Genomic DNA, 25,781 nt, shown 5'->3' with positions numbered 1-25,781 from the left:
AATTAAATGCTGTCAATTAGTTTGCTAAGCACAATGTTATATATACAAAACAACACCGTTGGTCATTCAACTGAAGAGATGTATATGCCACACAAATTTGGATGCCTAATATAACAATTAGTAATATTGGTCTGAGAATTGTATGAAAATAATGTTGAATATATCCTTTCTAATTCAGAAAAATAGAAATAATTAAAAAAATTACTTTCCCAAATTAAAAATGCCACATTAAATGCAGATGTGTAATTCCGGCATACAAAATATTTATGTCCTTTACTTATTTCAGTTCAAACTAACTTTCTTATATTCATTTGACTTAATCCTTTTTTAAGAGCGACAAAGACTCGCTGCATGAGGTTCTGAAAGACTGCTGTCATCTTTTTGCCCACGCTTTTTTATTTGAGCTGGGACAAAGAAATAACTCCCACTTGACTCTTTGTTGCCGCTCTGTAAGTTAAAAATGAAGATATTAAGTAGCAGTTGCAGTTTGTTTTGCGTTTTCACTCCGTGATTGACGGCAGTGCCATCAGTATTATCATAGACATTGTGGGAGTTGGCTGCCAGTTTTTGTCTCGGTGTATGTCAACACCCACTCGACGGTAATGGTAATGGGAATGGCCATGGCAATGGTAATGGCAATTGGGAGTGCTAGGTCCGGCACTCACTTCGTCATCCGTTCATTCATGCAGTTTTGATTTTGTGACTTTGTTTGTGAGTTTGTGAGTTTGTTGGCTTGCATTTTCCAGTTGCAGAGCTGCACGCGCGGCGGCAGTGAATGTTGTTGTCTATAATGGAAAAGGAAAATTTACCCTGAACTTTCTTTTTTTGTGTACTGCTGCAGTGTCAGCCACAATGGCAACTACATTATGAATAAAATATATATAACTACACATATATTCAAGCTCTGAACTGCTCGGCAGCTCTTTCCACAAACACAGATTTCGGTGCTGAAACCCGTTGAACTGTTATCAGCTTACTCTCCATTTTTAGAAGCCACAGGCATAGGGCAACCTGTTGATATGACAACAATAGAGCGAAAAGTGGTTCGCATATCTTATTTATTTCCGATCCGATGTACTCTTGGTTTTGGCCTGGGAGGCTGGTGGCCATTCTTGTGGGCGGGACGTGGATTCGAGGTCTGCGGGGCCAATGCAGTGAAAGTGTCGTTTCTCATGTTTTCAGCGAGGCAGCAGCTCCCAAAGCGGCGAATATAAAAATGTAATTAAATGTCAAATAATTCAACATTTTGCGCCTAAGCACATTTGCATCCCTAAGTGCACTGCTAAAAGCAAGCGTAAAGTAAATAAATTGGAACTTACAAAACAATTTTTTAATAAGAGTTTTATGATTAAATACAAATTGTACAGTGTAAATTATAAATGATCCATAAAATGGTTTCATGAAAATAGTTGTATTGTTATACAACTAAAATAAATAACAAAACAACAACTTATAATATTTAAAGAAACGCTTTTTATGACGCTTTAAATATTTTACATGTTGGTACAATCTTTTTTTTTTGACGAACTTAGTCAGATACTCACGTAATGCGTGGCGATTCCCTGCCAGCAGCAGATGCATACGATTTTCGCTTTCACTGGGACACGTCGGTCTGAGCTGAGATTTGGCTGATCTGGAAAAGCGTTTTTACGCCGGTCGCCCGCCGCTGCTGGGACCCAATTCATAAGCGCATTTTCATTGCATTCTCGCACATTCATAACTCTTTAATTAACTATTTTCAACACTTTCGTGGGGCCGTGGCAATTGCATCCTGCTCGCGGTCATTTGCCGAGCTCCGATGCACTCCACGGGTCCACTCGCATTTCGCATTCAGCATTTTTCATTTGCGCACTACAAACTCTCTCGCCCGAGGATGAGAAGATGACTTTCATTTGGCCGGACTCCTGGTCAATGTCTATTTGCGTACTTTTACCTGTCCCAGCCAGTTAGTTAGTCACCTCGGCCAGTTACTTGGTTAGTTATAGACAGCTGTGGGTCGAGCTACTGGTGTTTGCACGTCGATAACTCAGTCTGCTGGACGCCATCGGTGTGCTTTTCCACTTGGCCATGGCAACTATTTGTTTGGGTCGCATCTATTTGACAACGCATATAATTTGCGCATCCATCGCCAAGAAGTGCAGACCGCCGCATACCACGCATATTTCTCGCAGATGTATCCGCGACTTTCCCTTTTTGAATGGGGTTATGATTATTATAATCGGCACTGTCACTGCCTTGGCTTTGGCATAGATTCTCTGCCCTCAGAACGTGATCGGCTTTTACTCGGAATATCTTATGAGCACACACAGAGAAATAATCACCCACATAAATTTATTACTGTCATATTTCTTTATACAAGTCATTTTAATATTAATTTGCAGGTACAGTTTTTCTTATTCAAAATACTTTAAAATATAAATTATGTTATTTAATAATATGTCAGATGCATATTAGAAAAATTGCTGAAAATTATGCAAATATATTTGATATATATTTTTAAAATTATCGTTGATTTTAATCAAATTAAGGAAATATAAGGAATTACTTCATAAATTCTAAAAAAAAAAATCTGAATTGAACCCAATAGCTATCGCAAAATATTTTGAAAAAAGTTTTATAAAATGGTATATTAAAATACAAGTTTTTTCTCCCTTATTTCAAGTTAATTCAAGTTTTTTGAGAAAATCAAAAATTAGATTATGCCGACAAAAACTGGAAATATATTCGATTTACACAGAACAGTAATTCGGCTATGCAAATTAGCCGTTCTGTTCACCTTTGCCGCTCGCTTTAAGCGCTACACTGGGCTCGAAAGGGAAATGCTTTTACTTACTTTTACAAAATCTCATTTTCAATTAAAGCCCAGACAATTAAGATTACGACTTAGATTTTCGGCACTTTTGTCCCGCTCTCTGCCGTCCGGGTAAAAGTAGCTGGTTGTTTGGTTCGATAGTTTCCCACCGGCAGGAGGCTGCGACTGTTGACAATGTTACATGAACTTGTGGCGAAAGCAGCGCAGCGGCAGCAACAACTTACAAATTACAGTAACAATGCTTTTCCAGCTGCCGCTGGTATACCGCTGCAGCGCGGCTGACGCTAACGGCGTCGTCGATGCCGACTGCGCATTACCGTTGGCCGGCCAAACGAAAGACTTAAGCGAGAAACTTGCACGACTAGTTTAGGGGAACCGCTGCTGGGAGCCAGGGGGCGGGTGGGTCGGAGAAATGCTTTCGCAGCAGATGAGCATGCCGATGCCGAAGTCACTGCCACTGCCGCCGTATATAAATTGTCGTGTGCGGTGGAAAATTGTATCATTCAATCCTTAACCGTCTGAGCAGCTATACGGCAGCAGCAGTCAGCCTAGACCGAAAAACACAAAAATACAGTTTTCCATTTAAGAGAAAGTGCGTTCGTCGCCGAGCTACGTGAAAGTGTAGTGTGGATCAACAAAAGGATTATTCAAAGAACCCAAATCGTAAACCGTGCAAGAACAAAAAAAAGCAAACAAAAACGCATAATGGCAAGCCATAAAGTTACTTTCGGTGTCTTGTGTCTGGTCGCCTTGAGCGCCGCCCTTCCAGCGGAGGAGACGCGCGGCCACGCCCGCAACGCCATCGGCGGCGAGAACGACATTATGGATAGCATCTACAGCGACTGTCTGCGCAAGGATTCCGTCTCGTGCGTCAAGTACAAGCTGTTTAGCTTCGTGGACAAGGTGCTCGGTGCCCGCGACCAGTTCGCCCTCACCGAAGGTGTGACCGTGGTCCGCTCGCCAGACGCTCCCCAACAGGAGGCCGCCCGCTCCATCTCCGCCGACGAGTCGTTCGAGTCCCTGGCCCTGAATCGCATCAGCAGCTTCCTGAACTCGCACACCATCAAGGTGGAGCTGAAGGGGGCCGACATTGTGCAGGCTGTTAGCTCCACCGGTCGCGCCCTCGAGGATGCCTCCGAGTCTCTGTTCGGCTCCAACGACCCCAACGCCCCCGAGGAGAGCCGTGGCAAGAAGAAGAAGGCCGCCAAGATCCTGGGCCCCATCCTCGCCCTGGTCGCCCTGAAGGCTGCCGCTCTGCTGCCCCTGCTGTTGGGCGCCATCGCCCTGATCGCCGGAAAGGCCCTGCTCATTGGTAAAATCGCCCTGGTGCTGTCGGCCGTGATCGGCCTGAAAAAGCTGCTGTCGCAGGAGAAGCACGTGACCTACGAGGTGGTGGCCCACCCACACCACAGCAGCAGCCACTCGACGAGCCACGACTCGTACGGCAGTGGCTACAGCGCTGATGCCGGAGCCTCATCGGCCTCCTACGGCAGCAGCGGTCACGGTGGCTGGGGACGCTCCATCGACGCCCAGGACCTGGCCTATGGTGCCCAGAAGCCCGTGCAGGCCTAAGATCACACTGGATCACACCACGCAATCACTCAAGAATCAAAATCACAAACGCAAACGCAAACTCACACGACTTGAGCTGCAGAGCTCGCGCGAAACTCTCGAAGAGAAACACACATTATTTATCGTTCGTTTTAATTAATTTATTAATTTAATTTATTTTATTTATTTCTCCAAGCAATGAAAACGAAAAAGAATGAACCACACACACGCAAGATAATGTTAAACCGGACAGACACCAGAATCAGAACCATATATGTTAGTTGTTAAACTAATGATGCTAAAGTTAAGTTTGTAAAAAGAGCGGCCAGCGAGAGTTAATCCACAAGTTTCAAATACTCAGCCTTAAGTCTAAGCTCGCACAGCACTTCCCGCACCATCAGCCAATCGATCACCCAACTACTCTATATCTAGTGCACTCTCATCTGACAGTTTCTACACCTATACCTATATCTACATCTAAATCTACATCTTCATCTGCATCTAAATGTCTCCATCTGTTTCTGTCTCTGTCTCTGTCTCAGTCTCTCTATATCTGTGCTTCCATCTGAAACTGCATACTGCCTATACCAAAACTCTGCCGATTGCCATGCAATCGCAGAAAAGTACAAATCCTAACTCTATAATCTATATCTGTACGCTATACTCTGTCTGCTCAACTACTATATGTTCTTCACATGCAATTCTAGTCTTACAATACAACAACACCAGCAACAAGCATGCCTACTATTAGCTTTAACTCACTAGCTCTAATTCTATCGCTATCTATCAACCTAACTACCTATCTACTGTCTATCATCAGACAACCTTCCACAGCTTCCATTATTTTCTCGCCTTCAGCAGAGTCATAGTTTTGGTCATTCGCATGCCATTACTTGCCATAAGTCTCCGAACACACATCGCCGCACCAAACTGAACTCATTTTCCGGCTCCATCTCAGGGCCACTATTTCCTCACTCGACACTCGACACTCGACTTCCACTTCGACTCTTCAACTTTCTCATTTCTCCTATCCGCCATCTCTTTCTGCTGCCTTTGCATCTGTCACTTTCTAGCGCTCTACTTTCCCAAAAAATGAAGCAAACCCCACTGCTACTCACACATGCACACGCCCAGTGAATCCCCGTAATGTTAAAAGTATTTTTTTTCAATATTTTAACTCCTTAAGCGTACTTTATACATCCGAGCGACTCGAACCACTTGTCGGCCCAATTGGCGTCGGGCTCACCTGTTCGTTCTGTAGACCTAAACAGATTTTTAATTATCAACTTAAAAATGCTTCGTTTATGACATTTGGAGGGCCCTCTAGGCAGTGGCTGCAAGTTTCGAGTCGCCAGCACGTCGTCTACTTTAATTTAAACAATTTAAGCAAAGTCGTACGGCGATTTCACAACTTTAAACTTTACAACTCTGAAATTCCGGCAACAGTAATAAGATGATGATGAAGACGAAGAAGAAGCGTGAAGCTGCAGATGTGGGCAACTCACACAGATCACAAAACTCACTCACAAAAGAATGTAAATTCCGTAGATTACGATCCCCACTCTCTGTCACATATGCATGTCATTAAACACAACAAAATGATAAAAACAAAACACAAAAAAAGTTGAAAAACAGCAAGGAAGATTAATAAATAAAAAATCAATGAAAATCAAGACCAGTCTCTATAATTTATGGCATACCACGGGGTGAAAGCGAAACGACAAAACCGAAAGCTCTATGCATAATTCCAAAGACGAAAACTGGCCGTTGACAAGTCCATCTTGGGCCGAAATGCTTTCATTTCAAGTGAAATTGATTTGCGACCCAGTTGCCCCAGCGAATTTTAAAGATCTGCCCGTTAATAGGTGTAAATAATTATGACTCGCGTCCGAGTCTGGCCAAGACAGGTTAACCAAAACCCAATACACCCCGCTGGTTTCGGACGGCCCCAGAAAAATGAAAAGAAACTGAAACAGAAACAGAAACAGAAAAGCCAGTTGAACATCGGCCACCGACAGTGAAAGTAAACAGTTAGGAAACCGAAACAGCAGCCGTCAAGACCCCGAACACAACCGCGATTGCAATGAAAAGTCTTGAAAATCGAGGCACATGGCCAAGACCAAAAGCGTTTTTCAAGCCGCTCCAAATGTGGCTCTTTCCTCCGCTGCCCAGCGAATGGCCGCGAAAACAAAAGACAGGTTAATGCGCATTAATGTTAACAACTCATTTGAGCAGCTGCCAGGCTTGAGCAAACATTGACTGACCACTGTCAGTCTTTTTCTTCTACTTGTTGTGGCGAACGAAGGGCTCGCTTAATGAACAGAAAACAGAAATTACAAAAATGTTGGTCTGAATTCATCTCAAAGACCGCCTGATGCCACCAAATGCCAGTCGGGGTTTGAAAACACATATTTTCCTAGATTATTCCTGCTTTTTAGTGCTGGGATGATTTCGTTTTAATTTGAATATTAGTTACATATATAATTATTAATTTGAGGGAAATATTCAAGAGCTTTCCACTGTATTTTCCACTGTATCTAGCCGTTATGTCCCAAAAGATCCACAAGCACTTTACTCTTGAACAGCCTATTTTTGGTTCTGATAGATTTCATTTAGTGCCGCTGAACATGGTAGTATATGCAAATCGACTACCAAAATGAAAGCCCGATTCAGTGATTTGGAGCGAGCAACGGTTGTGCCGCTAGAGAAATACCGCCTCAGCTGCGGCCAAACTGGTGCAGCATCAGCTGCATCTCATCGGCTGCAATTTCACATTCTGAAAACCAGATAAAAACCACAAAATTTGCAATAATTCATAAGGAGAGAAAATGGTGGGAGGGGAGTAGAAGCGTGCAGAGTGCCCAATTTGAAAGCAATTTCACTGTCAACTACGGGCGCAGTAGGGGTTAAAGCCAAGTGGATGAGATCGGATGGGCTGGAGGTGATGGCGATGCCTGCAAGGGCGTCGTCGCAGCGCAAAATGTGTGCAGAATGCTCAGCGAAATGAAAACGAGTTTAGGCTCCGAAAGCAGGTCACCAGAACGTACACAACAGCCATGGGCGGTCCCGAAGCCAAAGTTGATTGTCGGCCTTGCAGCACTGCGCTTTCCAGCAAAGCGAAGCCAGAAACCAGAAAGCTAGCAAAGATCGGCGAAAAAAAGAAAATATACAAAGCGAGGAACCAAAGTGCTTGCCTGACTAATAATATGATTAGGCGCTTGGTATTACTACTGCCATTATTTTCCGCTTCAGCGCGTTTTTCCCACACTCGATACTCAACTGTCGGCAGACAGTCCACGCATCTGAATTTATGATTACACCAATTGTTGGCGGAGATTTGCTCGCCGGGCATTAAATGAACTGAGCGCACTTGCGAGCTTTTATTGCTTTTGATTAATTGAAAGTTAATTGACCACGAGCCCCGCAAAACTGCGAAACAGTTTCGTTCACTCGAGAGCTTTCCGCACGCCTGATTTGCTGCCGCTTCTACCAAAGTAGTTTGTGGTCAATTTAAATTACCGTATCCAGTTAACAACAATCGATCGTAGTTGTCGAACGGCCGTTGCATCGCCATCGCCTCAGCGGTTATGTTGTACATTGCGTGAGGACTTTGATTAGCAGTTCAATTTGCATTCATAATAACTAAGCTCTCGAGCGGCAAGTAGTTGACTCGCGTTGCACGCCGGGATGCCTAAGGTTGGGGGAAACATTTAGGACACTTCAGCAAAATTGTGGTCAAAACAAATAACTGCAAATTATTTTGATGTATTTAGGATCTTACTACTCTACTTCATTTATTTGTAAAATGCCAGGCAGTTCAAGTTGTCACTGACATTATTGGCCATGCAAAACATTTTTAGCTTCGCTAAAATAAACGTAAAAAGAAAGAGTATAACTGGTAAATATGATTTGTTTTCTAACAAAACAAAAACATTAATATACAAATCGGTTATTCATTTTATTTGTTATTGAATGCGCAATCTATTTGAAAAAATCGAGAGAGACCAATGCAACAATGACGTCACTTTAACATCCCCTACCCCCTTATCACCTTTTTACAACATTAAGCATGTAACTAATATGCTACCAACTATTATTTTACCATGTCTGGCTCACACCTCCTTGCTAATTTTTAAACATTTCAATTATTTCAAAAGCCACCTGTCGGTCATTTCACCACACTAAATGAATATAAAATCTTAACTTTATCTCAACTTTCGTTGTTTGTGGTTATTCTTCCATGTCGGGCTGACACCTTCTTGCTAATTTTTAAACATTTCATTTATTACAAAAGCCACCTGTCGGCCATTTCTCCAAGCCAAGTTTTTATAAGATTTTAAGTTTTTGTAGGCTTTCGTTGAGTGCGATCAAGTTCGTGTCTTGACTCTTTCGTTTAAGGAGAAGCACTTTTATCCGCAGCACCTAAAAGTAAGCAATGGGAATTTTTTTTTGTCAAAATGTATAAGAAAAAAGAAAAGTTTTAGCGAAAATTGGGTGACGACAGTGAATCTGCCCCTAGGATTTATAAAAAACCGAAAATGTTAACGGTCTAGTAAGTTGAGGCAGAGACAGAAAAGAATGGCAACGGCAATGGCAACGGCAGTCACGCACGAGCTCAATAGCTTAGAACGGGCTAAAACGTGGGTATATATGTAATTGCAAACGAAACTGCATTTCGGCGGCTTTCGCAGTGAAATCACGAAAGCGCAGCCCCGCTGGCCAACAGCATCTGGCTAATTGCCGTGATATTTAGACTAAGACAAAGCATGTGCTTTTGTGTTTTTCAATTTCAGGCAGCCGGCCGACATGCGATTTATCCGCCACAGGTATAAAATGCATAAGATCCACCGGCCAGCACTCAGTTGATCACCTAAAGAGCAGCGCCCGGCGTCCTGTCCCCAGTTTATGCCTCATCTCAAGGATCGCCCAAGGATCCTTATCTTGTCCAGCGTGCAACAGCAATACTCAGCGCAGTCATGATCAAGTACGTGTGGCATGTGGCTGCTCTGATGATCGTCTTCTGTTGGCTCTCCAGCGCACGCAGTGCCACCTACCAACACCAGAACCCGAACAGTCTGAACTCCGCCCCTCGGCCCCAAATCCAGAGCAGTAACCCCGGAATGGGTTCTACGGGCTTCTGGAAGGACATGTCGCTGGTCTATCGCATCTACCAGCAGTGCTCGGGCGACAACATGTCCGTTTGCCTGAAGGTCAAACTGCTGACCGGCTTGGAGAAAGCCTTCCGATCGGCCAAGTCTCTCTCGCTCATGGAGGGCATTCAGTTCGTCAGTTCTGGTGGCGAAAGTGAGGAGCCCAAACGAGCTCCCGTCAGCGAAAAAGACATTGAAGCCGTCTTGCCCAGAGGCGCGGACGCCAAGGAGCAGGTCCTAAACAACCTGATCCTTAAGCGGGTGGGCAACTTCCTACAGGATCACACGCTGCAGGTGAGTGCAGTTTGCGGCACAGGCAATACTGTTGATAATAAGTTCAAAAGTTAAAAGTTTAAATGCTAAATTTAAAAACAACTTCGGGCAGATGTTTTGAAGAATGCTAAAGATATTGATTCTTATATTTTTGATTATGAAAAGGGTACTTTTTAAATGTTGAACTAACTAAAATACTTAACTTACTCAAAAACAAGTGTTTTAAGTGTTTCGTCCCCTTCATTACTCTTCTTTCTAAATTTTTGTTTGAGATTTATTTATTTAGTCACAATATTAAATATTATTATTAAAATTTGGTAATGAGCAAATTAGAGAAATTGTAATTGTCTTCAAAATATGTCAGATCAATAAACTTTTACCATTCTTATTTTAAGTCTTTTTGTAAAAGTCCTAATCTCACTATTTCTTTTACATTTTACCTCAGGTGAAATTCGAAAATGAGGCAAACTCGGTGGAGGGTCGCAAGAAAAAGGACAAGAAGGGCAACGGCGCCATGATCATGATCCCCCTTCTGCTGGGCGGCACCATAGTGCCCCTGGCCTACGGAGCCTTGGCCATGTTGGCGGGAAAGGCGTTGATTGTGTCCAAGCTGGCCCTGGTCCTGGCCTCGATCATCGGCATCAAGAAGCTGCTGAGTGGAGGCGGCGGCGGAAAGGAGTCCTCCCACGAGGTGGTCGTCTCCTCGGGCGGCCATTCCGGCTGGGGTCGGGAGCTGGACACCGCCTACAGCGGCTGGAAGCCGGCGGCCAAGGAGTCGACGGGCAGCGCCAAGAGCCTGTGAGCTAGCATTTGCATTTGGGAAGAGGAGTAGCTCGAGATGGGAGATTCTCGGGAGATTATCGTGGAGAGTGAACCAAAGAATCGAGCGCCGCACGAACTGTCTGACTAATGTCTAGTTTAATTCGCCTAATCGATCCTTAATTTAACGAACTAAATGTGTGTGTTAGGTTTAAGTAAGCCCTAATTAAATATAGTAAATTCTGCTACCCGCAATTCGCATAAAGATAAGTTGTTTATGGTGTCTTGGCCGCTCCCCGAACATGAATTTATGATGACAATTAAAGTTTCATTGAAACGGGCTTACGTGCGTGCCAAAAATGGCAGACGAAGTTGCTTCGCTTTCTACCAAACTCAATTTCAGATGTATATATATATATTAGTTATCAACAGCTGCGGTGAAAATTATACTGATTTTTTAATGGGTTTTATATGCAAGAGTACGCTAAAAAGAATTTTACTAAGGTTTTAAAAAACAATTGCTTCAATGCTATTTAGATTACTGGAGACCAAATTAAAAAGATACAAATATGGTTATTTGAAATACTTCATATTAGATTCTTTTTTATACACTATTCTTCGCTTCTCTATTATACGACAAATATGGTTTGCTTGCTTTTCTGTAGAGAAGTTATTCAAAGCTTTGAATGCGTAAAGTTTCCATTTATACCTTCAAATAATTTCCCTGTAAATTCCGCAATGCAGAAATTGACTTCAACTGCACGTGCAGTTTTCTGTTGACCTGTATTCGCTGAATGCAATATTCATAGATAAAATATTGCTCGGCACTAGACTTCTTGGCCCTGATGTTTTCCCTCTCCGGCCATTGTTAAGGCTGCCTTCTTAGGTATGCGACAATTTCACTTTTGGGCCACTACACGAAATATTAATGAGCTGCTGCTCAGTGTAGAACATTGAACCTGGCCAACGACATGCAGTTTGTTAGTTGTGGGTGCCCTCTGCTGGCGTCACTGACGTCATGGGCGGACTTTCATTAATTGAAAATTACCCAAGCGAACCACGGCAGAGGAATGTAAACAGCGCCGGGCTGCAAACTGAAGCCGGAGCTGAGCTGCCTTAACCCGGAATTCCATTCCAGCCAAGCGGAATGAAAGTGAAACTTTGAAAAGGTGTCAATTTTGAAGATGCCTCTGAAAAGGGTTGGGGCTGCTCAGCGGGTGGGGCCGAAATTGGGGATTGTTTGCCTTGAATGTGCGATGCTTTGAGGCGCCTTTATCTCTAGAGCGAATATTTCGCATGCCTATTTGGGTCAGCCGGCGAAATGGCCAACTGTGGGCGAAGCGGCCATCAGAAGATGGCTTGCAAATTAATTGAGCATACTCAATTGAAATGACCGGACTTATGGGAAATAAACGGCGCTTAAACCCTGGCTAACTAGCTGTCTGCCATAAAATAAAATAAAATTACTAATCCCTTTTAAAAGTGTTAAACAAATTATTTTTCCTCAATGATAATAATACAAATAAAACCTTAAATTTTATATGGTTTCATGTTGCATCACGCAATGCTTAAAGAGCCGCAGTTGCAGTTGTATAAAATTATAGCAATTGAATTACTTTTTCACTTTCGTAGAGCACGCACAATGCTAATATATTTGTTGAGTATATATTCATACTGACTGTATAATACTCTAACTGGCACTTACAAAGGTAACATATTAATATATTGCGTTTTATATTTTGGTAATTTTCAAATATATTAAAAATATTGATTGAATTAGAATTCTTACTTTGCCCAATTAGCTTGGTGTACGTATCAATTGTTTTCTGTGTATTAATGTACAAAATAAAGTTGCTCTCATGCCGAAGCTTATAAAATAAAAAAACCTTTTCTCATAGATTTGCCTTGAAAAGAGATTTCAATGAAGCGTATTTAAATTCAAAAAATATTATGTTGACCCTCGGAAAGCCGGTGTAAATTTGAAAAGGGCCGTTGCAGAAAGGGCATTAAGATGAGACACATAACAACGAGGCAGTGGCAGGCATATCCAAATCTACATCCACATCCATCTATGTTCACGTGCACGGAATTTACATATTCCATCAACGGATTTTGGGCTTATGTTGCCGCTTTGGATAATCGTCTGCGAAATGTCGAGTGGCTTTGCATCTAGATGTGCGCTGTGTGTTTTGTATCTGTGAAGTTGTTTTCGGCAGCATGCAAATCTGTGGCGTAGCTTTCTTTCGTGGCACTTGCTCGTCTAATGCGTAAATTACCGGCTAACGATGAGCGATGGACGATGGGACGGGAGGCAGACGTGTGGCAATTTTTGAGTGCTGCAAATTAAAGCGACATAATGCCAATGAAACTCTCGTGCGACAGTCACTGTGCATCCGTCGACGGCGATCGGATTGGCATACAAAACTGCAGATACATTATGCGAGATGCCCGCTCGAGGCACAAACAAACACATAAATAAATTAAAGTGAAATTTCCTCCACCGTGCCGCCGCAGCGCCAGCAAACTAGTTAATTTTCTATTTTACTCCAATTCGAGTTGCGGTTGCTTTCGACCATCGCCGGCCATCTTAAATGGCGCTCTTGATTAACCACCCACCGCCCACCGCCCACCCCCGCCAGATTGCCTAGGTGTGTGTGTGCAGTCTGTGTGTGGGCAACTGCAATTTGAAATGAAACCGCTGCTGCCGGCACTTTCTGCTGCACTCAAGATTTACACACTGCTGAAAGTGTGCCATCATCAGGTGGCGCCTCAAAGGGGCCTCAAATACGGTTACCACTTTACAGCTCGTTTAATTCCAGCCAGGTCTGCAGTGTAATCAAATAGTTCAGAACTTAAAACAGTCCTTTAACCTAATAAATATGCAAGGGAATTGCAAAAAGTGACAACAAAGGCAAGTTGCTATAACAGCGCCTTTCAGAGCCTTCCGTCCTCTTCGGCGTTTATCTTACATGACTTTAAAGGTGTGCCAAAGCATTTTCTGTAAAAACACAAAATCAATGTATCTATGTGTTGGAAAACTCTGTCTACTTATGTCCTTGAGCTAAGCTGATGTCAGTACCACACATACTTTAATCAAATTGAATTTAATACGTCAGTTATCTTCAGCCTTTGACACATTGCTTTAAAAACTATAAACTATTGTAAGCCTTACTGAGCTAATACAGGTAATGTGTACATAAAGTATTGTCATAAGCCTTAAACCATAAAGGATTAAGGTTCTCAAATTTCAAAACTCACAACGCTTTCCCTTAAATCGACACGTAATGCTAGAAAAATCAATATTTTAGAGCTGGCCGATCTGCCTATTGGTCCCCTGGACAATTGGCCCTCTCCTTGTGGCAGGCAAACAGCTAACTGCCGCCGGATTGCGTTGACAAACAACAACTGCCAATCCGACGAGCTCTGCCAGCGTGAACGGCGACCGCGGCCACTGCGTCCACTGCGGCTCACCTGTCCAGGTGTCGCTGCCGCGCCTTGGATGGCCACCAAGACTGTGCGACTCCGAGCGCGCTTCGGCTGCAACCTGGCCAGGTTGCCAGCCTTCGTGGTCGGGTTGTTTATTTAAATTCTAAGCTCGGCTACTGTGTGCGTGGGGCCAAAGGGGGCAGTTGGGGCAGTTGGGGCTCGGAGCACTTGCAGAGCGCTAAAGCGTCAACGTTGTCGTTGTCGTTGTCGTTGTCGTTGTCGTTGTCGGCGCTGCTGGCCAGCGCTGCCGCCGCTCTGCTGGCCGGGAATAAAACTCGATCCGCGTGCGTCTTCTAGCCACAGTTTACCGGTTGCCTTCTGACCGACAGATCGAACACGCCAATCGAGCGCAGTGCACTCAATCAAGTGAACATACACACATCCCCGAATCGCCAGGAAGTGGCAGGATATCAAATCAGCGAGGCAGTGTCCAGTGTTTGTGCGAATCATTCAGAGAATAAATACGAGCAAGGAAATACCCATCCGGAGCCATGTTCAAGTTCGTGTGCCTTTTTGCGCTGATTGCCTCCACGGCGGCGGCTACCTCGGAAGCGGACAGCCTGCTGACCAGCGCCTTGAAGATGGTCAAGGACTGTGGCGAGCGGTCCATGGTCTTGTGCATGAAGGTAAAGCATTCAATGGCCAGTAGCCCAAGAGAAACCCATCCTGATCCTAATTCCTGACCCTAATTCGCCCCAAAGGAGCGCGCCCTGCACTACTTCGATGCCGAGAACGGGGATGTGCGGCTCACCGAGGGCATTGCCCTGGTCAAGACCGATGAGATCCCGGTAGGTCGGTCGCTCAACGAGATGCAACTGCCCGAAGAGGTCGAGGCCCGGGAGGCCGAGGTGGACTCTCTGCTGGTGGAGCGCGTTGCCCGCTTCTTCGGCACCCACACGCTGCAGTTCAAGGTGCCCAAAGACTCCATCCAGGATATGCAGCGCGCCCTCGAGGAATGTGAGTATCTAGCCAGTGCCCATAAAATCCCACATAAATTACAGTTCTGGTCCGGCCAAGACATTGCCTATTTGGGTTACTAATGCAAGCGACCAGTTCGGGCAGATGGTTCTGGCACAAATCCTGTTTTCACTGTTAAGTCGCCGCCATATCGAGGTCATCCTGTGATGCAGCCACATGGCCACATGGCCACATGGCCACATAGCGGTGCATTGGCAGCTGGTTATCCAGATAGCTGGCTATTAATTGCACTTTAGCCAGGCAGTTAGCAAGGCTTACTTTCTTTTTGTGCGCAGCGGCTGCAATTTCCAATTTCCGATTTCCAATTTCTAAGCGCAGCCACATAGAAAGCGGTCGATCCTGTTCGCTGGCTAATTATCTGTGCTCCAGTTGCTAATGAGCGGTCAGCTCCGCTCCAGCGAAAGTAATGCAAATCAAATCAAATATCTAACTACCACCCAATCGTTCCCCTCTTCAGCTCGCGGCAAGAAGAAGGAGAAGAAGAAGTACCTGATGCCCCTGCTCATGCTCTTCAAGCTGAAGATGGCCGCCCTGCTGCCCCTGGCCATCGGCTTCCTGGCCCTGATCTCCTTCAAGGCCCTGGTCATCGGCAAGATCGCCCTGCTGCTCTCCGGCATCATCGGCCTGAAGAAGCTGCTCGAGTCCAAGAAGGAGAACTACGAGGTGGTGGCGCACCCGCACTACGAGCACGAGCACAGCTACGGCCGCTCCCTGCCAGCTGACGACTCCCAGGCCCAGCAGCTGGCCTACGCGGCGTATAAGCAATAAGCTGATGCCAAATATTCAGAATGCTGAGGCAACCGTAATCAGTGCAATACTCGGAGGGCCGTCTAATTTATCTATTTATTTAATTTATTTGTATAGCATAGTTCATGCCAGGCTTACACACTTAAGGCGCCATCAAGAGAAATAGAAGGAAAGCTAAATCCCGAACCCAAACAAATAGGTCTAAGGAATCAGCAGCTGGGGGCTGCCGCCGGAGGGGAACACCTGGCGTCGTTTAATCTAATCTTAAAAATGACTGCCACTCTCGTATTAATACTCAGAGCTTTATTGTTTAAAACTCTACGCTTAACTCAACTCAACTGAACTCTTGACTTAACTATTAAACTGAACTGCCTAACTCTAAACTGCCGCTAGGCGCAGAATACGCCCCCCTGGCCAAGCCCCTCCACACAAATCAATAAAAGAAATGCCGCATTTATCTCGAACATGTGCATAGCTGTTTCAATCGCATATCACTCATACGCAGCGAAGTGCTTTCACTCTTTCACCGGCTAAGGCGAACTGGGCCAGCGATATCAATTGCATGGGCGACACACAAAATCACGGAGCAAGATCGCCGGATTTCACTTGGCAGCCAGTCAGCCACTCAGCCAGGCGTAAAGCGCTGCAGAAGCCTCTTCCTCGGTCTCGGTCAGTCATAGATAAACACATGCGAGTACGAGTATATCCAATGTCGCTCCAGAAACTGGCTCACATCTCGGCATCTCGGGAAAATCTAATGAAAGTTGCGACCTGCTTTTTTGTTTTTCTTCGCATTCGCAGTGCAACACGTACGCCCCAAACAAATTGGGTGTGTGGATGGGAGCGTGGATTCCAGTTCCAACTGGGAGCACGCCCCGCAGCTGCAATTTATGGCCGTTACCCGGCATCGCCATTCGGCATATAAATGGCCAAAGCCGACAAAGCCCAAAGCTCAAAATGGCCAAAAGGCCTGCCCGGCGCGTCGTATGTCTTTTTTATTTTTTCTTCTTTTTTTGCCAACTATTTGTACACAACTGCAGGCAGCTGTGAATTTCAAGTATTGGCGGTGAAAGTGTTTATTAATACAATTTCTTTTTTGTCCCTGCGCTTGGCAATTGGAAATTTATTAGCCGTCGGCCATTGCCCGCCACCTTGCAATGAAAGAAAACAAACTTTTATAAAATTACCAAAGTTGTCGGCGACAACCGCAGAGACTAAACCGCAATGCCAAGGCCAAAAATCCTTGAAATTTACCTAGGTGGCTCGCACAACTTGGGCGGAGTCTAAATTTATCAAAACTTTATCTCACCTGTCTAATCAGCTTTGCCAGAGCAATTGGGGTGTTCTTGAATTCACCAAAGGCCTTGGGGTGTTAAGTTGTCAGACACTTTCTTAGGGGGATTTCCATATCTCTCCCACAGCATAGACCGCGAAAATGCTCACCTGTTTTGCTGCCATTGCAGTCAAGTCTGTTAACGTGCTGGCATCACTAAGCCAAAGTCTTAACTCTTATTGGCCTCGCCTAAAAGTTGGCTAGGACTTAACTGTCGATCTCAGGTAGACGTTTATTCTATACCGTTTAGTTTCATTGCGAAATCGGTTTATGTATCATCTTTGTACTCAACGTAATAATGTTTTTTATTGACATTTTTTCCATATTTGACAAACAGTAATTGAAGGCTTTCAAAATAAACAAGGAATATGGTTATACAACTGAATCAAGAGAACGTTATTAATATTATTAAAACGACAGATAAAATACGTACATATGTATCCATTGAAATATTTTACAGTCCAATGATATATAAAAGAAATTGTTTGCTTTTCATATTCGGGTTTTCCCAACACACAAGCCGTAAATCGGATTCCCCCTTTTCCGCCTGTTTGTTTTCTTAATTGACTGCGGCAATTTTCAAGTTTTTCTCGGTAAACGATGGAACATTTCTGGTAATTCTCTAAGCGTCTCCGTTTGCTTAATGGACTGGCATTAGCAATGGTAATTGTAGATATTCCGCGTAGTCCGAGTGGTGGCGCCTCCGAGAGTTTCATAATTCCTGTGGAAATACAATAACCGCTTGCATAATGGCCGAGATGTGCGAAAAATTGGCCACAAGTCGACGCAGCTTTGGGTCGTGTGCACTGACCATGACCATGCCGGCTTAAATAAGAAGCGGCCCAAGACAAAGAGCCAATGGTTGGCGTTGATGTACAACAATTTCCGTTATTGGGCCATGTGCAAAAAGCAGCGCGTTAACTGAATGGAAGCAGATTTGGACTAAGAGCAGGTGATTATTGTATAACTAGATGTGGCGGATATAAAACCCAGGGGTCAGTTGGCCAGCGGGCTCAGTTGAGATCAAAACACCCGACCATTATGTCGCCACTGGATATCGTTTTGCTCCTGGTCAGTTTCCACCAAGTAATTTGCAGTGACTTTTCCGCCATGAGTTCGGAGTTCAAGCAGTGTGTTCGTGGTTCCCAGAAACCCAAGATCAGTGAATGTCTGGGTAGATCCGCACTGAACTTCATCCACAGATTGGATGAGACCGATAACGTTAAGTTCGTGGACGATTTTGTGACTGTGAAAAGTGAAACAGCGGCAGTCAGATCTCTGTCAAATGTGCTCGACACGGATCCAGTGGACTTCCGCGGTATCCTGGAGAATGCTGGCGCAGTGATGGGTCAGCGCAGTATGGAGTGGCACATGGATGGCCTTTATCCTGGACTTATGTTCAAAATTGGTCCCACAGCGGATGCGAACAGTGTGGCCGAGTTTGTCCTCGATGGGGCGGCGCAGGGAGAGCGCCAATTTGGATTTGAGGATCCCTCAACCGGTAAGATTTCTCTGAATCAGACCTTTTAAAAACGTGGCAGATAAAATTAATAATACATACCAGATTTAGGCGAAATAGATATTGAACTATTTCATGAACTATTTGATTTGTACACTGTAGGCGTAGTTTGTAAAACTAAACTTTTGGCTGCTTAATAGCAAAACTTATATAAATAAATATAAATTATAACCAAATTTGAACATTTGACTGAAGTTGAATGTATTTCATTAAATGTTCAGAACATTCAGTTAAGCCCTATCATTTTTGTTGTGTTCGGTTAAGAAGAAAGTAATAAATAATAATAATGTATTTGTATTATTATATTTTCAGGTCGCGTCTTGGCCAAGCAGTACTTACTGCCCTTTCTTCTGGGCCTAAAATTCAATCTGGTGGCTCTAGTACCCTTGATATTTGCCGGCATATGTCTGCTGCTCAAGAAGTCATTATTCCTGGTAAAGCTGGCCATATATGTGAGCAGCTTCTTGGGACTGGGTGGAATCGTGGGTGGACTGGGAGGATTAGGTGGCTTCGGAGGTGCCAGCTTTAGCGGTGCGAACTTCGGTTTCGGTGGTTTTAATGGCCACCGTCCAATCGGCCCATTTCCCGGAAAGACTACCGTGTTTGGCCAAGTCCAAGAAGAGTTCAACCACCAGTACGATGTGCACGAGGCATCCCCATATCGTCGCACTGATCGAAAATTAAGATTCGAGCAACCTCGAATGGCGGAAACCAACCCCAAGCCAACCACTCAAGACCGCTTCTATGACTTTGAAAACCAACGCAGACCGAGTAACAAACTACTGGCAGCCACTGTGCAGCAGGAAGGCGAACTCCTGTTGAGTAACTTCCAGGATCCCCACCGAATGGAGGGATGGCAGGCGGTGGACGTAAGATCGCTGTAGGGCAAGTGGCTTACACTTGAAGAAATGAAACTTTTTTGTACTTGAAAATCAAAGTGCGTTGCGTAGGGTATTTAAAATCCCTCTTTCTGTGTACATAAAATAGTATCATCCTTAACTAACTTTCCCCACGGATGAACTACCTTAATTTAATACTATATTTAATGAGGAATATTAAATAAAAACACAATATTTATAAATTAATAAACATGTCAAAGTAATAAAGTGCTTGTATAAGTTTCCATTCCATTTTTAAAGCCTTCGTTACCCACTAAAAGTTATGATTACTTGTCATAATATTTAGAAGCCAGAGGACATGATTTACAATATTTAAATGATCATTCAGTTATACATATTTTTCCTAGTGCGTCTCAACTGTAATTACAAAAATGTAATGAGGGCTTTCCAAAAACGAAAGGCAACTTAACCAAAATTTCGGTTTCAGTTTTCGTTCAGGGTTCAGCGAGCAAACTTCCGAAAACATTTCTATTTGATTCCTATCAAGAGAGCATTTTCGTGCTTTGACAAGCCCGTTAATTGCTACCCCCAAAAATGATGGAGGTAGTATAAGTATCACAGCGGAGCAATTGTCTGGGTTATTTGTGGTCCAAGAAGCGCTCAAAGAGGTTTCATTGCAGTATATAAATATGTGGCGCGTCTGCTTACTACAGTGTGTTTTGCTTGGCAGTTCAGTTCTGTCTTTGAGTCACAAAGGAAATGAAACGTCTACTTCCTCATGGAGTCCCAGAAGCCTAGGCAGAATCATAGCCCACTGCATGGGTGGCTTGGATGCCTGGCAGTGTCTAGAAACCGAGAGCGAGCGATTGCTGGATGGTGCCACCAGGGATAACAGCACCTGGCAGATCACCGACTACCTAAGCATCGAACCACAGGCTGGGTTCAGCAGGCCGGAGACGGGGCGAATGGATATTGGTTTGCCCGGGAAACTATTGGAGCTGGTCCAGGGAAGAGTCCTACGTCTTCAGCTGCCACGGCAGTTGACCATTTCCAATGCCATCGATGACTTTGGCAGCGAGCTGGGCCTCGATCAAGGTACTTATGCGAGCGTAGATGATAAAGTCGATAAGTTAATGGGAGGATTTGGTAGTTTTCAAGTGCATGCAACATCCTACGATAAAGATAAAGATAAATCTAAGAAAAAGAAAAAGTCTAAGAAGAAAAAGCCTAAGAAAAAGAAAAAATCGAAGAAAAAAAAGAAGAAAGACAAGTATAAAAAGAAAAATAAAAAATGCTCCAAAAAAACAGGTCGCAAAAAGAAGGACAAAGACAAGAACATGGCGATGATGGGCGGCATGATCATGATGGCCACTCTGGCCCAAATGTTCCTAGGCAAGGTCATCCTCATCGCCGGCTCGGCCTTCATTATGGCCAAGATCGCCTTGGTCATTTCGCTGCTGGTGAGTAGAATCCGTCCCCAGAACAGTTCTGTCCAAATTGTTGGCGCTACGCTTCTCTCCGCAGGGCAGTCTAAAAAAGGGTTCGACTGGACACAGTGGTAGTGGAGGAGGCGGAGGTGGCACGGAGCACGTGGTGGTCCACTCCAGCCACGAGAGCGGCTGGCACCGCAGCATGCCCACCCACGACACATACTCGCAGCTGGAGCAGGTGGAGGAACCACCGCCGGACAGCCATATGGAGTACTACCAGGCCTACCAGATGGAGCCACTGAAGCGCCGCCTGCACCAGGCGCCGACTTACCCAGATCACCCGCGTCCAGAGGCCACAAAATCGACTCCGGGCTTCATTTAGCTCAAACTCTTTGTGTGTCTAACAATCGAACACAATTATCATATACAGCAACTGTGAGAATTTACACTCAAAAGCAGGAGAGGACGTTCTGGTAGAGTTCCAGGTACCAGTGACTCAGCTACTGCGAACGAGATTTTAGTTTCAACACTTTTTTGCCATATCGATGGGAATTGGCAAGAAAAATAATAAAATGAAAATAAATAAAAAACAAATTTTACTTTCGTGCCAGCGTTCTGAAACAAACTTGCGCATCGTAGACTGTGCACAAGAATCCATATAAATTTCAGAATATATCCAGTTATATCAAGGACGTATTACAAAATATCAAAAAATTCTTACGAGTACGAAATCCAAACAAATCTTGGCTTCACCAATAAAAAAGCAGCGAGATTACATTTCATTTCTTTTAATGCTCGCTCTGTGATAACATAATAACTACGATAACTAAACTTAATCTGGAGGGCTGTCGAGTGTAAATACAAATTCATATAGATTGGTCTAAGTGGGGCGTTTTGGAATCATTAGATCTTTGGTAGTAGAGCTGCCGACCCGAGAGGAACTCCGCGGCTCCCTTATCGGGATCCCTTGGCGGCGGGCGAAGCGGAGGCGGCCACGTGGGGCATCCAGGCCTGGTAAGCCTTGTCCTGCATCATCATCTCATCGTCGATGCTGCGGTGGTAGGATCCCCCGTCATGGCCACCCGTGTCGTACTCACCCTGGTGGCTGGACGAGTAGGTGTGGCTCTGTTGCACCTGTGGATGCTTGACGATCTCGTAGGTGGTCTTCTCGCCGCCGTCGTGACCCACCAGTTTTTTCAGCCCGATTATAGCACTAATGATCAACGCTATCTTGCCCACAATCAGCGCCTTTCCCGCCACAATGGCGATCGAGTGGTATGCCATCTTCAGTATAGCGGTCTTCAGCAGAACGGCGGCAATGAAGGGTCCCAGATACTTTTTGTCATCCTTCTTTTTGCGACCCTCGCTCTCGCTGGCTGGCAGAAAGTAGCCGATCAGATGCTGCAGCCAATCCTGGCCATTCCGCTCGCCAAACCGCAGCAACCGCGGTAGGTTCACCTGCAGCTGGTGACTATGGACAAAGTTGAGAAACCGCTCCAGCAGCAGTGCGTCCAGACTCTTTCCCGACATGTGCTCCAGATCGCGGTTGCTGAGCTGGCTCTCGAGCAGGCTGGAGCGCCCACTCCGCGTGTCCTGGCCAAGCGACTCCCGCCGCACCAAGCTAACGCCATCCACGATCCCCAGTTGCGGCACCTTCAGAGCTCGTCCCAGCAGACGAACTCCCTGCACCTTGCAGCACCAGAAAATGTCCTCGCTATCTGAACACTGTCCGTAGATATGACGCACTGTCCGCAGCAGTCCGCTTTCAGTGGAGTTCTGATGAAAGTGCGGCGGGGCTTCCATGGCCCAGGCCTGAAAGGCCGCCAGCAGCAGGGCGATGAGCAGACCCAGACGCGATTCCATTCTGTGCGTATCTCCAATCCTTGTGATCTCACTCTCGTGGTTATCTCAATGCCGTTTTCTGCAGCTGCTGGGAAATCTCTTGGCCAACTGATCTTGTGCGCCAGTTTGTCCCCCAAATTTATACACTTTATCTTGCCACAATTAGCCAGGGAGCGTTGCAGTCGGGTTTTCTTTCGCAGCCATCAGCAGTACACTAAAAAAAATATAAAATTCATTTGAATAAGTTAGCATACTGGCAGTTCATATACTGCCCAAATTATCGTGTTGGAAAATTAGCCTACTTCCAATTGAAAAGAACTTTAAATTCGTCGAAATATTCTATTGGAATTTGCAATAAGCAACGAAAGGTTTTTATAGTAATTTTGTTATTACTTAACTAATTTACTTTATTTTGTTAACATCAGGGGAATTACTCTGAAAATTTTAAGATTTTTTTTTAAGTCAATAATATGAAAACAAATAATCGATGATAGATGTCGTTGGTGAAGCACTCGCTTTCGTCAGCTGCTTAACGAGTTAGTATCTGATAGTCGGGGGATTGCCTCTTATTTGTGATGAATTTTTATAACATATTCATCAATTCCGGCTGTTTTCTCCCAGTGCAACAATAGCTGTTGGCTATTCAGAGCGTAGTATGCATGATGAGTGCATGCGGCAGCTGGAAACTGCCTGCAGATAAAGCTATAAAGCAAAGCTTCGCTGCAGATTTAGTGCAACCGGCAGGCTGGATGGAGGGGCCAATTTCATTGCTCATTGCCGTAATTAGCAGATCTGGGCAATTATTCCAGTCTTTATATCGGTGGCCCGGCTTTATAATACTTTACACCAGATCGGACGCCCACTTTCATCAGCACTAGCTGTGAAACCGAGGCGAGAGCCCAGATCTTCTCCAGTCTTGCGCTTTCGATTGCACACGCAAGGATTTGGGCATACATATTTATTAGGCGGGCGCATCGAAACCGAAATGAATGCGGATTGGGTGGAAAATTATAGAACCGCAGACAGATGTGTCGCCAGCAGCAACGAAATAAAGGAAAGTGCCGGCACCGAATTATTCTGGTACAACTCGAGTTGTAATGAACGAAATTGCTGGAAGAAAGCATGAAATTAGAGTGCCGCAAAGGATAAATATTGGTTCCGAATCGAATTTGCTTAGTTGCTCATTTAAAAACCTAAATTACCAGCTATTAGTTCTGATACCGTAATTTTATACTTCAAGGCTCAAATTTTAACTTAAGCAACATAACTGCATTAAATTGTAATAAAATACAAATTGTTTCGAAACATTATTGTTCGTACTTGGCAAAATTTTCCAGATCAATTGGTACGCATTTAAACGGATTATGTGCCAGGAACACGTGAAACAAATTCAAATAAGGGTTTATTGGATTTTAAAGCAGTTCAAGCAGTTTAAAGAGTTCCCCGACTATCAGATACCCGTTACTCAGCGAGTGGGAGTGCGAACGAGAAATTTTAACTTTTCATTTGCATGTCATAGAAATTGGAAACACAAATATAAACAGGAAAGAAATCCAAAAATTGGTCATTTCTTAAATGGTATCGGGTCAGTTTTGGCGGTTTATGGGCGTTAGAGTGGGCGTAGACAAATTGTTTCTGGTATAGCGATAGAAAAAAAACATTTTTCAAAAGTGTGGGAGTTTTTGGCGTTTTGGGGACTTTAGAGCGGGCGTGGCAAACAAATCTTTGGCGTAGCGAAATTGACAAAACAAACAATAAAATAAAAAATTTCAAAACATTTTCCAAAAGTGAGGGCGTGACATTTTTCGCCGGTTTGTGGGCAACATGTGGGAAACGGCTCTGTGAAGTCTAACATGCCTAATCAAAAATTTCTAGCAAAATGGACATAACCAAATCGGTCCTGATAATAAATATAGATATATACTTTATAGGGTCGGAAACGCTTCTACCTGTTACATCCTTTTTAACGAATCATGTATACCCTGTTAGTCTTCGAGTAACGGGTATAATTACCTCTGGTCGTGGAAAATTGTGTGCTACTGTGCGTTATAATGTTAATCCGTTTTGCTCGACACTTTTAATGTTTTTCTAAACCAGTTGGATAGATTAAAAGGATAGGCGATTGCACAATTTGCAACACAAGCGAACTGCAGGCTTCGAGTCCAACTTTGTCCGAAGAAAACAGAGTAGCTTTTCTGCCGGCAACAAAGCAAACTTAATGCATACTTTCAGGATGAGGGAGAAAGCTGAAAGTCTTGCCTGCGAATTTCGCAAAGTGTAGCAACTGAAACAACAAACAGAGGAACACCTCCGCGGCGCTCATGTATAATTTATGCTCGGGCTACTCATTTATGAAATATTAATTAAAGAAGCTGCGCTGACGAACATCTAATGATGGGATTTGCAATTTCATCGCTGAGAAGCAAGTGGGACTTGAAAAGTGTTTTTCTTTTTATTTTCCAGCGGGAAAGTGCATATCTCTGCATAAGTTTCGGCTTGTTCTACATAACTCGCCGGAGGACAAACACTGCATACTGCGTATGTGCATGCAAAAATGCAAAACACTTGCCGCTGCATAATCCGTCGGCGATAATTTATGATAATACATACACGTTTGGTTCACACGCAATCCGACTTTCGACGGACTATCCACTGCTAATGGGCCGAAAACTCCAGCAGCCCACAATTTGAGGTAATTGGCGTTTTGTGTTAACAGCGAGCAAACAACCGAACGCTTAGTGATCGAAGCCAATTGCAGCGCTGACACCGAAAGAAAATATTTCTCAAATCAAGCGCAAAGTAAAGCAGTGCACCACTTAAAACATTCCGAGTTGCATGATATAAGAATCTTCAGTTCGTTTCACTGACTTGGAGTATGTTCTATTGATACTGCTCTCTGCATATGTAAGGTTCATCATTATCATTATCATAAGCTTAAAGAAGTATTATTTCCTATCTTTCATTGGATTTTTAAATTCTAAAAGATTTTATATTTTTGTTAAGTAAAATATTTGAATGTGCTTATTTTTCTACAAATTAAATAAGACTTGCCAATTTGTATG

General features: G+C 44.2%; 5 protein-coding genes across 5 annotated transcripts; 4 read left to right on the top strand and 1 right to left on the bottom strand.

The window, feature by feature from the left end:
• The first annotated feature begins 3,274 nt into the window (after positions 1–3,274).
• LOC6552715 lies at positions 3,275–5,987 on the top strand. The gene has a single exon (XM_001979008.3). The coding sequence runs from the start codon at positions 3,518–3,520 to the stop codon at positions 4,382–4,384; it is 867 nt and encodes a 288-aa protein (XP_001979044.1). The 5' UTR covers positions 3,275–3,517; the 3' UTR covers positions 4,385–5,987.
• Positions 5,988–9,196: 3,209 nt separating this feature from the next.
• LOC6552716 lies at positions 9,197–10,810 on the top strand. The gene is made up of 2 exons (XM_001979009.3): positions 9,197–9,807; positions 10,232–10,810. Exons 1-2 carry the CDS (start codon positions 9,340–9,342, stop codon positions 10,586–10,588), a joined length of 825 nt encoding a protein of 274 aa, XP_001979045.1. The 5' UTR covers positions 9,197–9,339; the 3' UTR covers positions 10,589–10,810.
• A 3,495-nt stretch (positions 10,811–14,305) lies between these two features.
• On the top strand, positions 14,306–16,220 carry LOC6552717. Its single transcript, XM_001979010.3, has 3 exons — positions 14,306–14,657; positions 14,733–14,988; positions 15,467–16,220. The coding sequence occupies exons 1-3, from the start codon at positions 14,523–14,525 to the stop codon at positions 15,775–15,777; spliced, it is 702 nt and encodes a 233-aa protein (XP_001979046.1). The 5' UTR covers positions 14,306–14,522; the 3' UTR covers positions 15,778–16,220.
• A 1,770-nt stretch (positions 16,221–17,990) lies between these two features.
• LOC6552718 lies at positions 17,991–21,259 on the top strand. The gene is made up of 5 exons (XM_001979011.2): positions 17,991–18,590; positions 18,921–19,477; positions 20,290–20,542; positions 20,756–20,907; positions 20,972–21,259. Exons 1-5 carry the CDS (start codon positions 18,131–18,133, stop codon positions 21,257–21,259), a joined length of 1,710 nt encoding a protein of 569 aa, XP_001979047.1. The 5' UTR covers positions 17,991–18,130.
• A 335-nt stretch (positions 21,260–21,594) lies between these two features.
• Positions 21,595–22,852, bottom strand: LOC6552719. The gene has a single exon (XM_001979012.3). The coding sequence runs from the start codon at positions 22,738–22,740 to the stop codon at positions 21,832–21,834; it is 909 nt and encodes a 302-aa protein (XP_001979048.1). The 5' UTR covers positions 22,741–22,852; the 3' UTR covers positions 21,595–21,831.
• Positions 22,853–25,781: the final 2,929 nt, after the last annotated feature.

This window comes from Drosophila erecta, unplaced genomic scaffold (assembly GCF_003286155.1).
Source record: "Drosophila erecta strain 14021-0224.00,06,07 unplaced genomic scaffold, DereRS2 tig00000000-arrow-pilon, whole genome shotgun sequence".
NCBI lineage: Eukaryota > Metazoa > Arthropoda > Insecta > Diptera > Drosophilidae > Drosophila > Drosophila erecta.
Note: the sequence above shows the minus strand (reverse complement) of the source record. Positions and strands in the feature narration are given on the sequence as shown.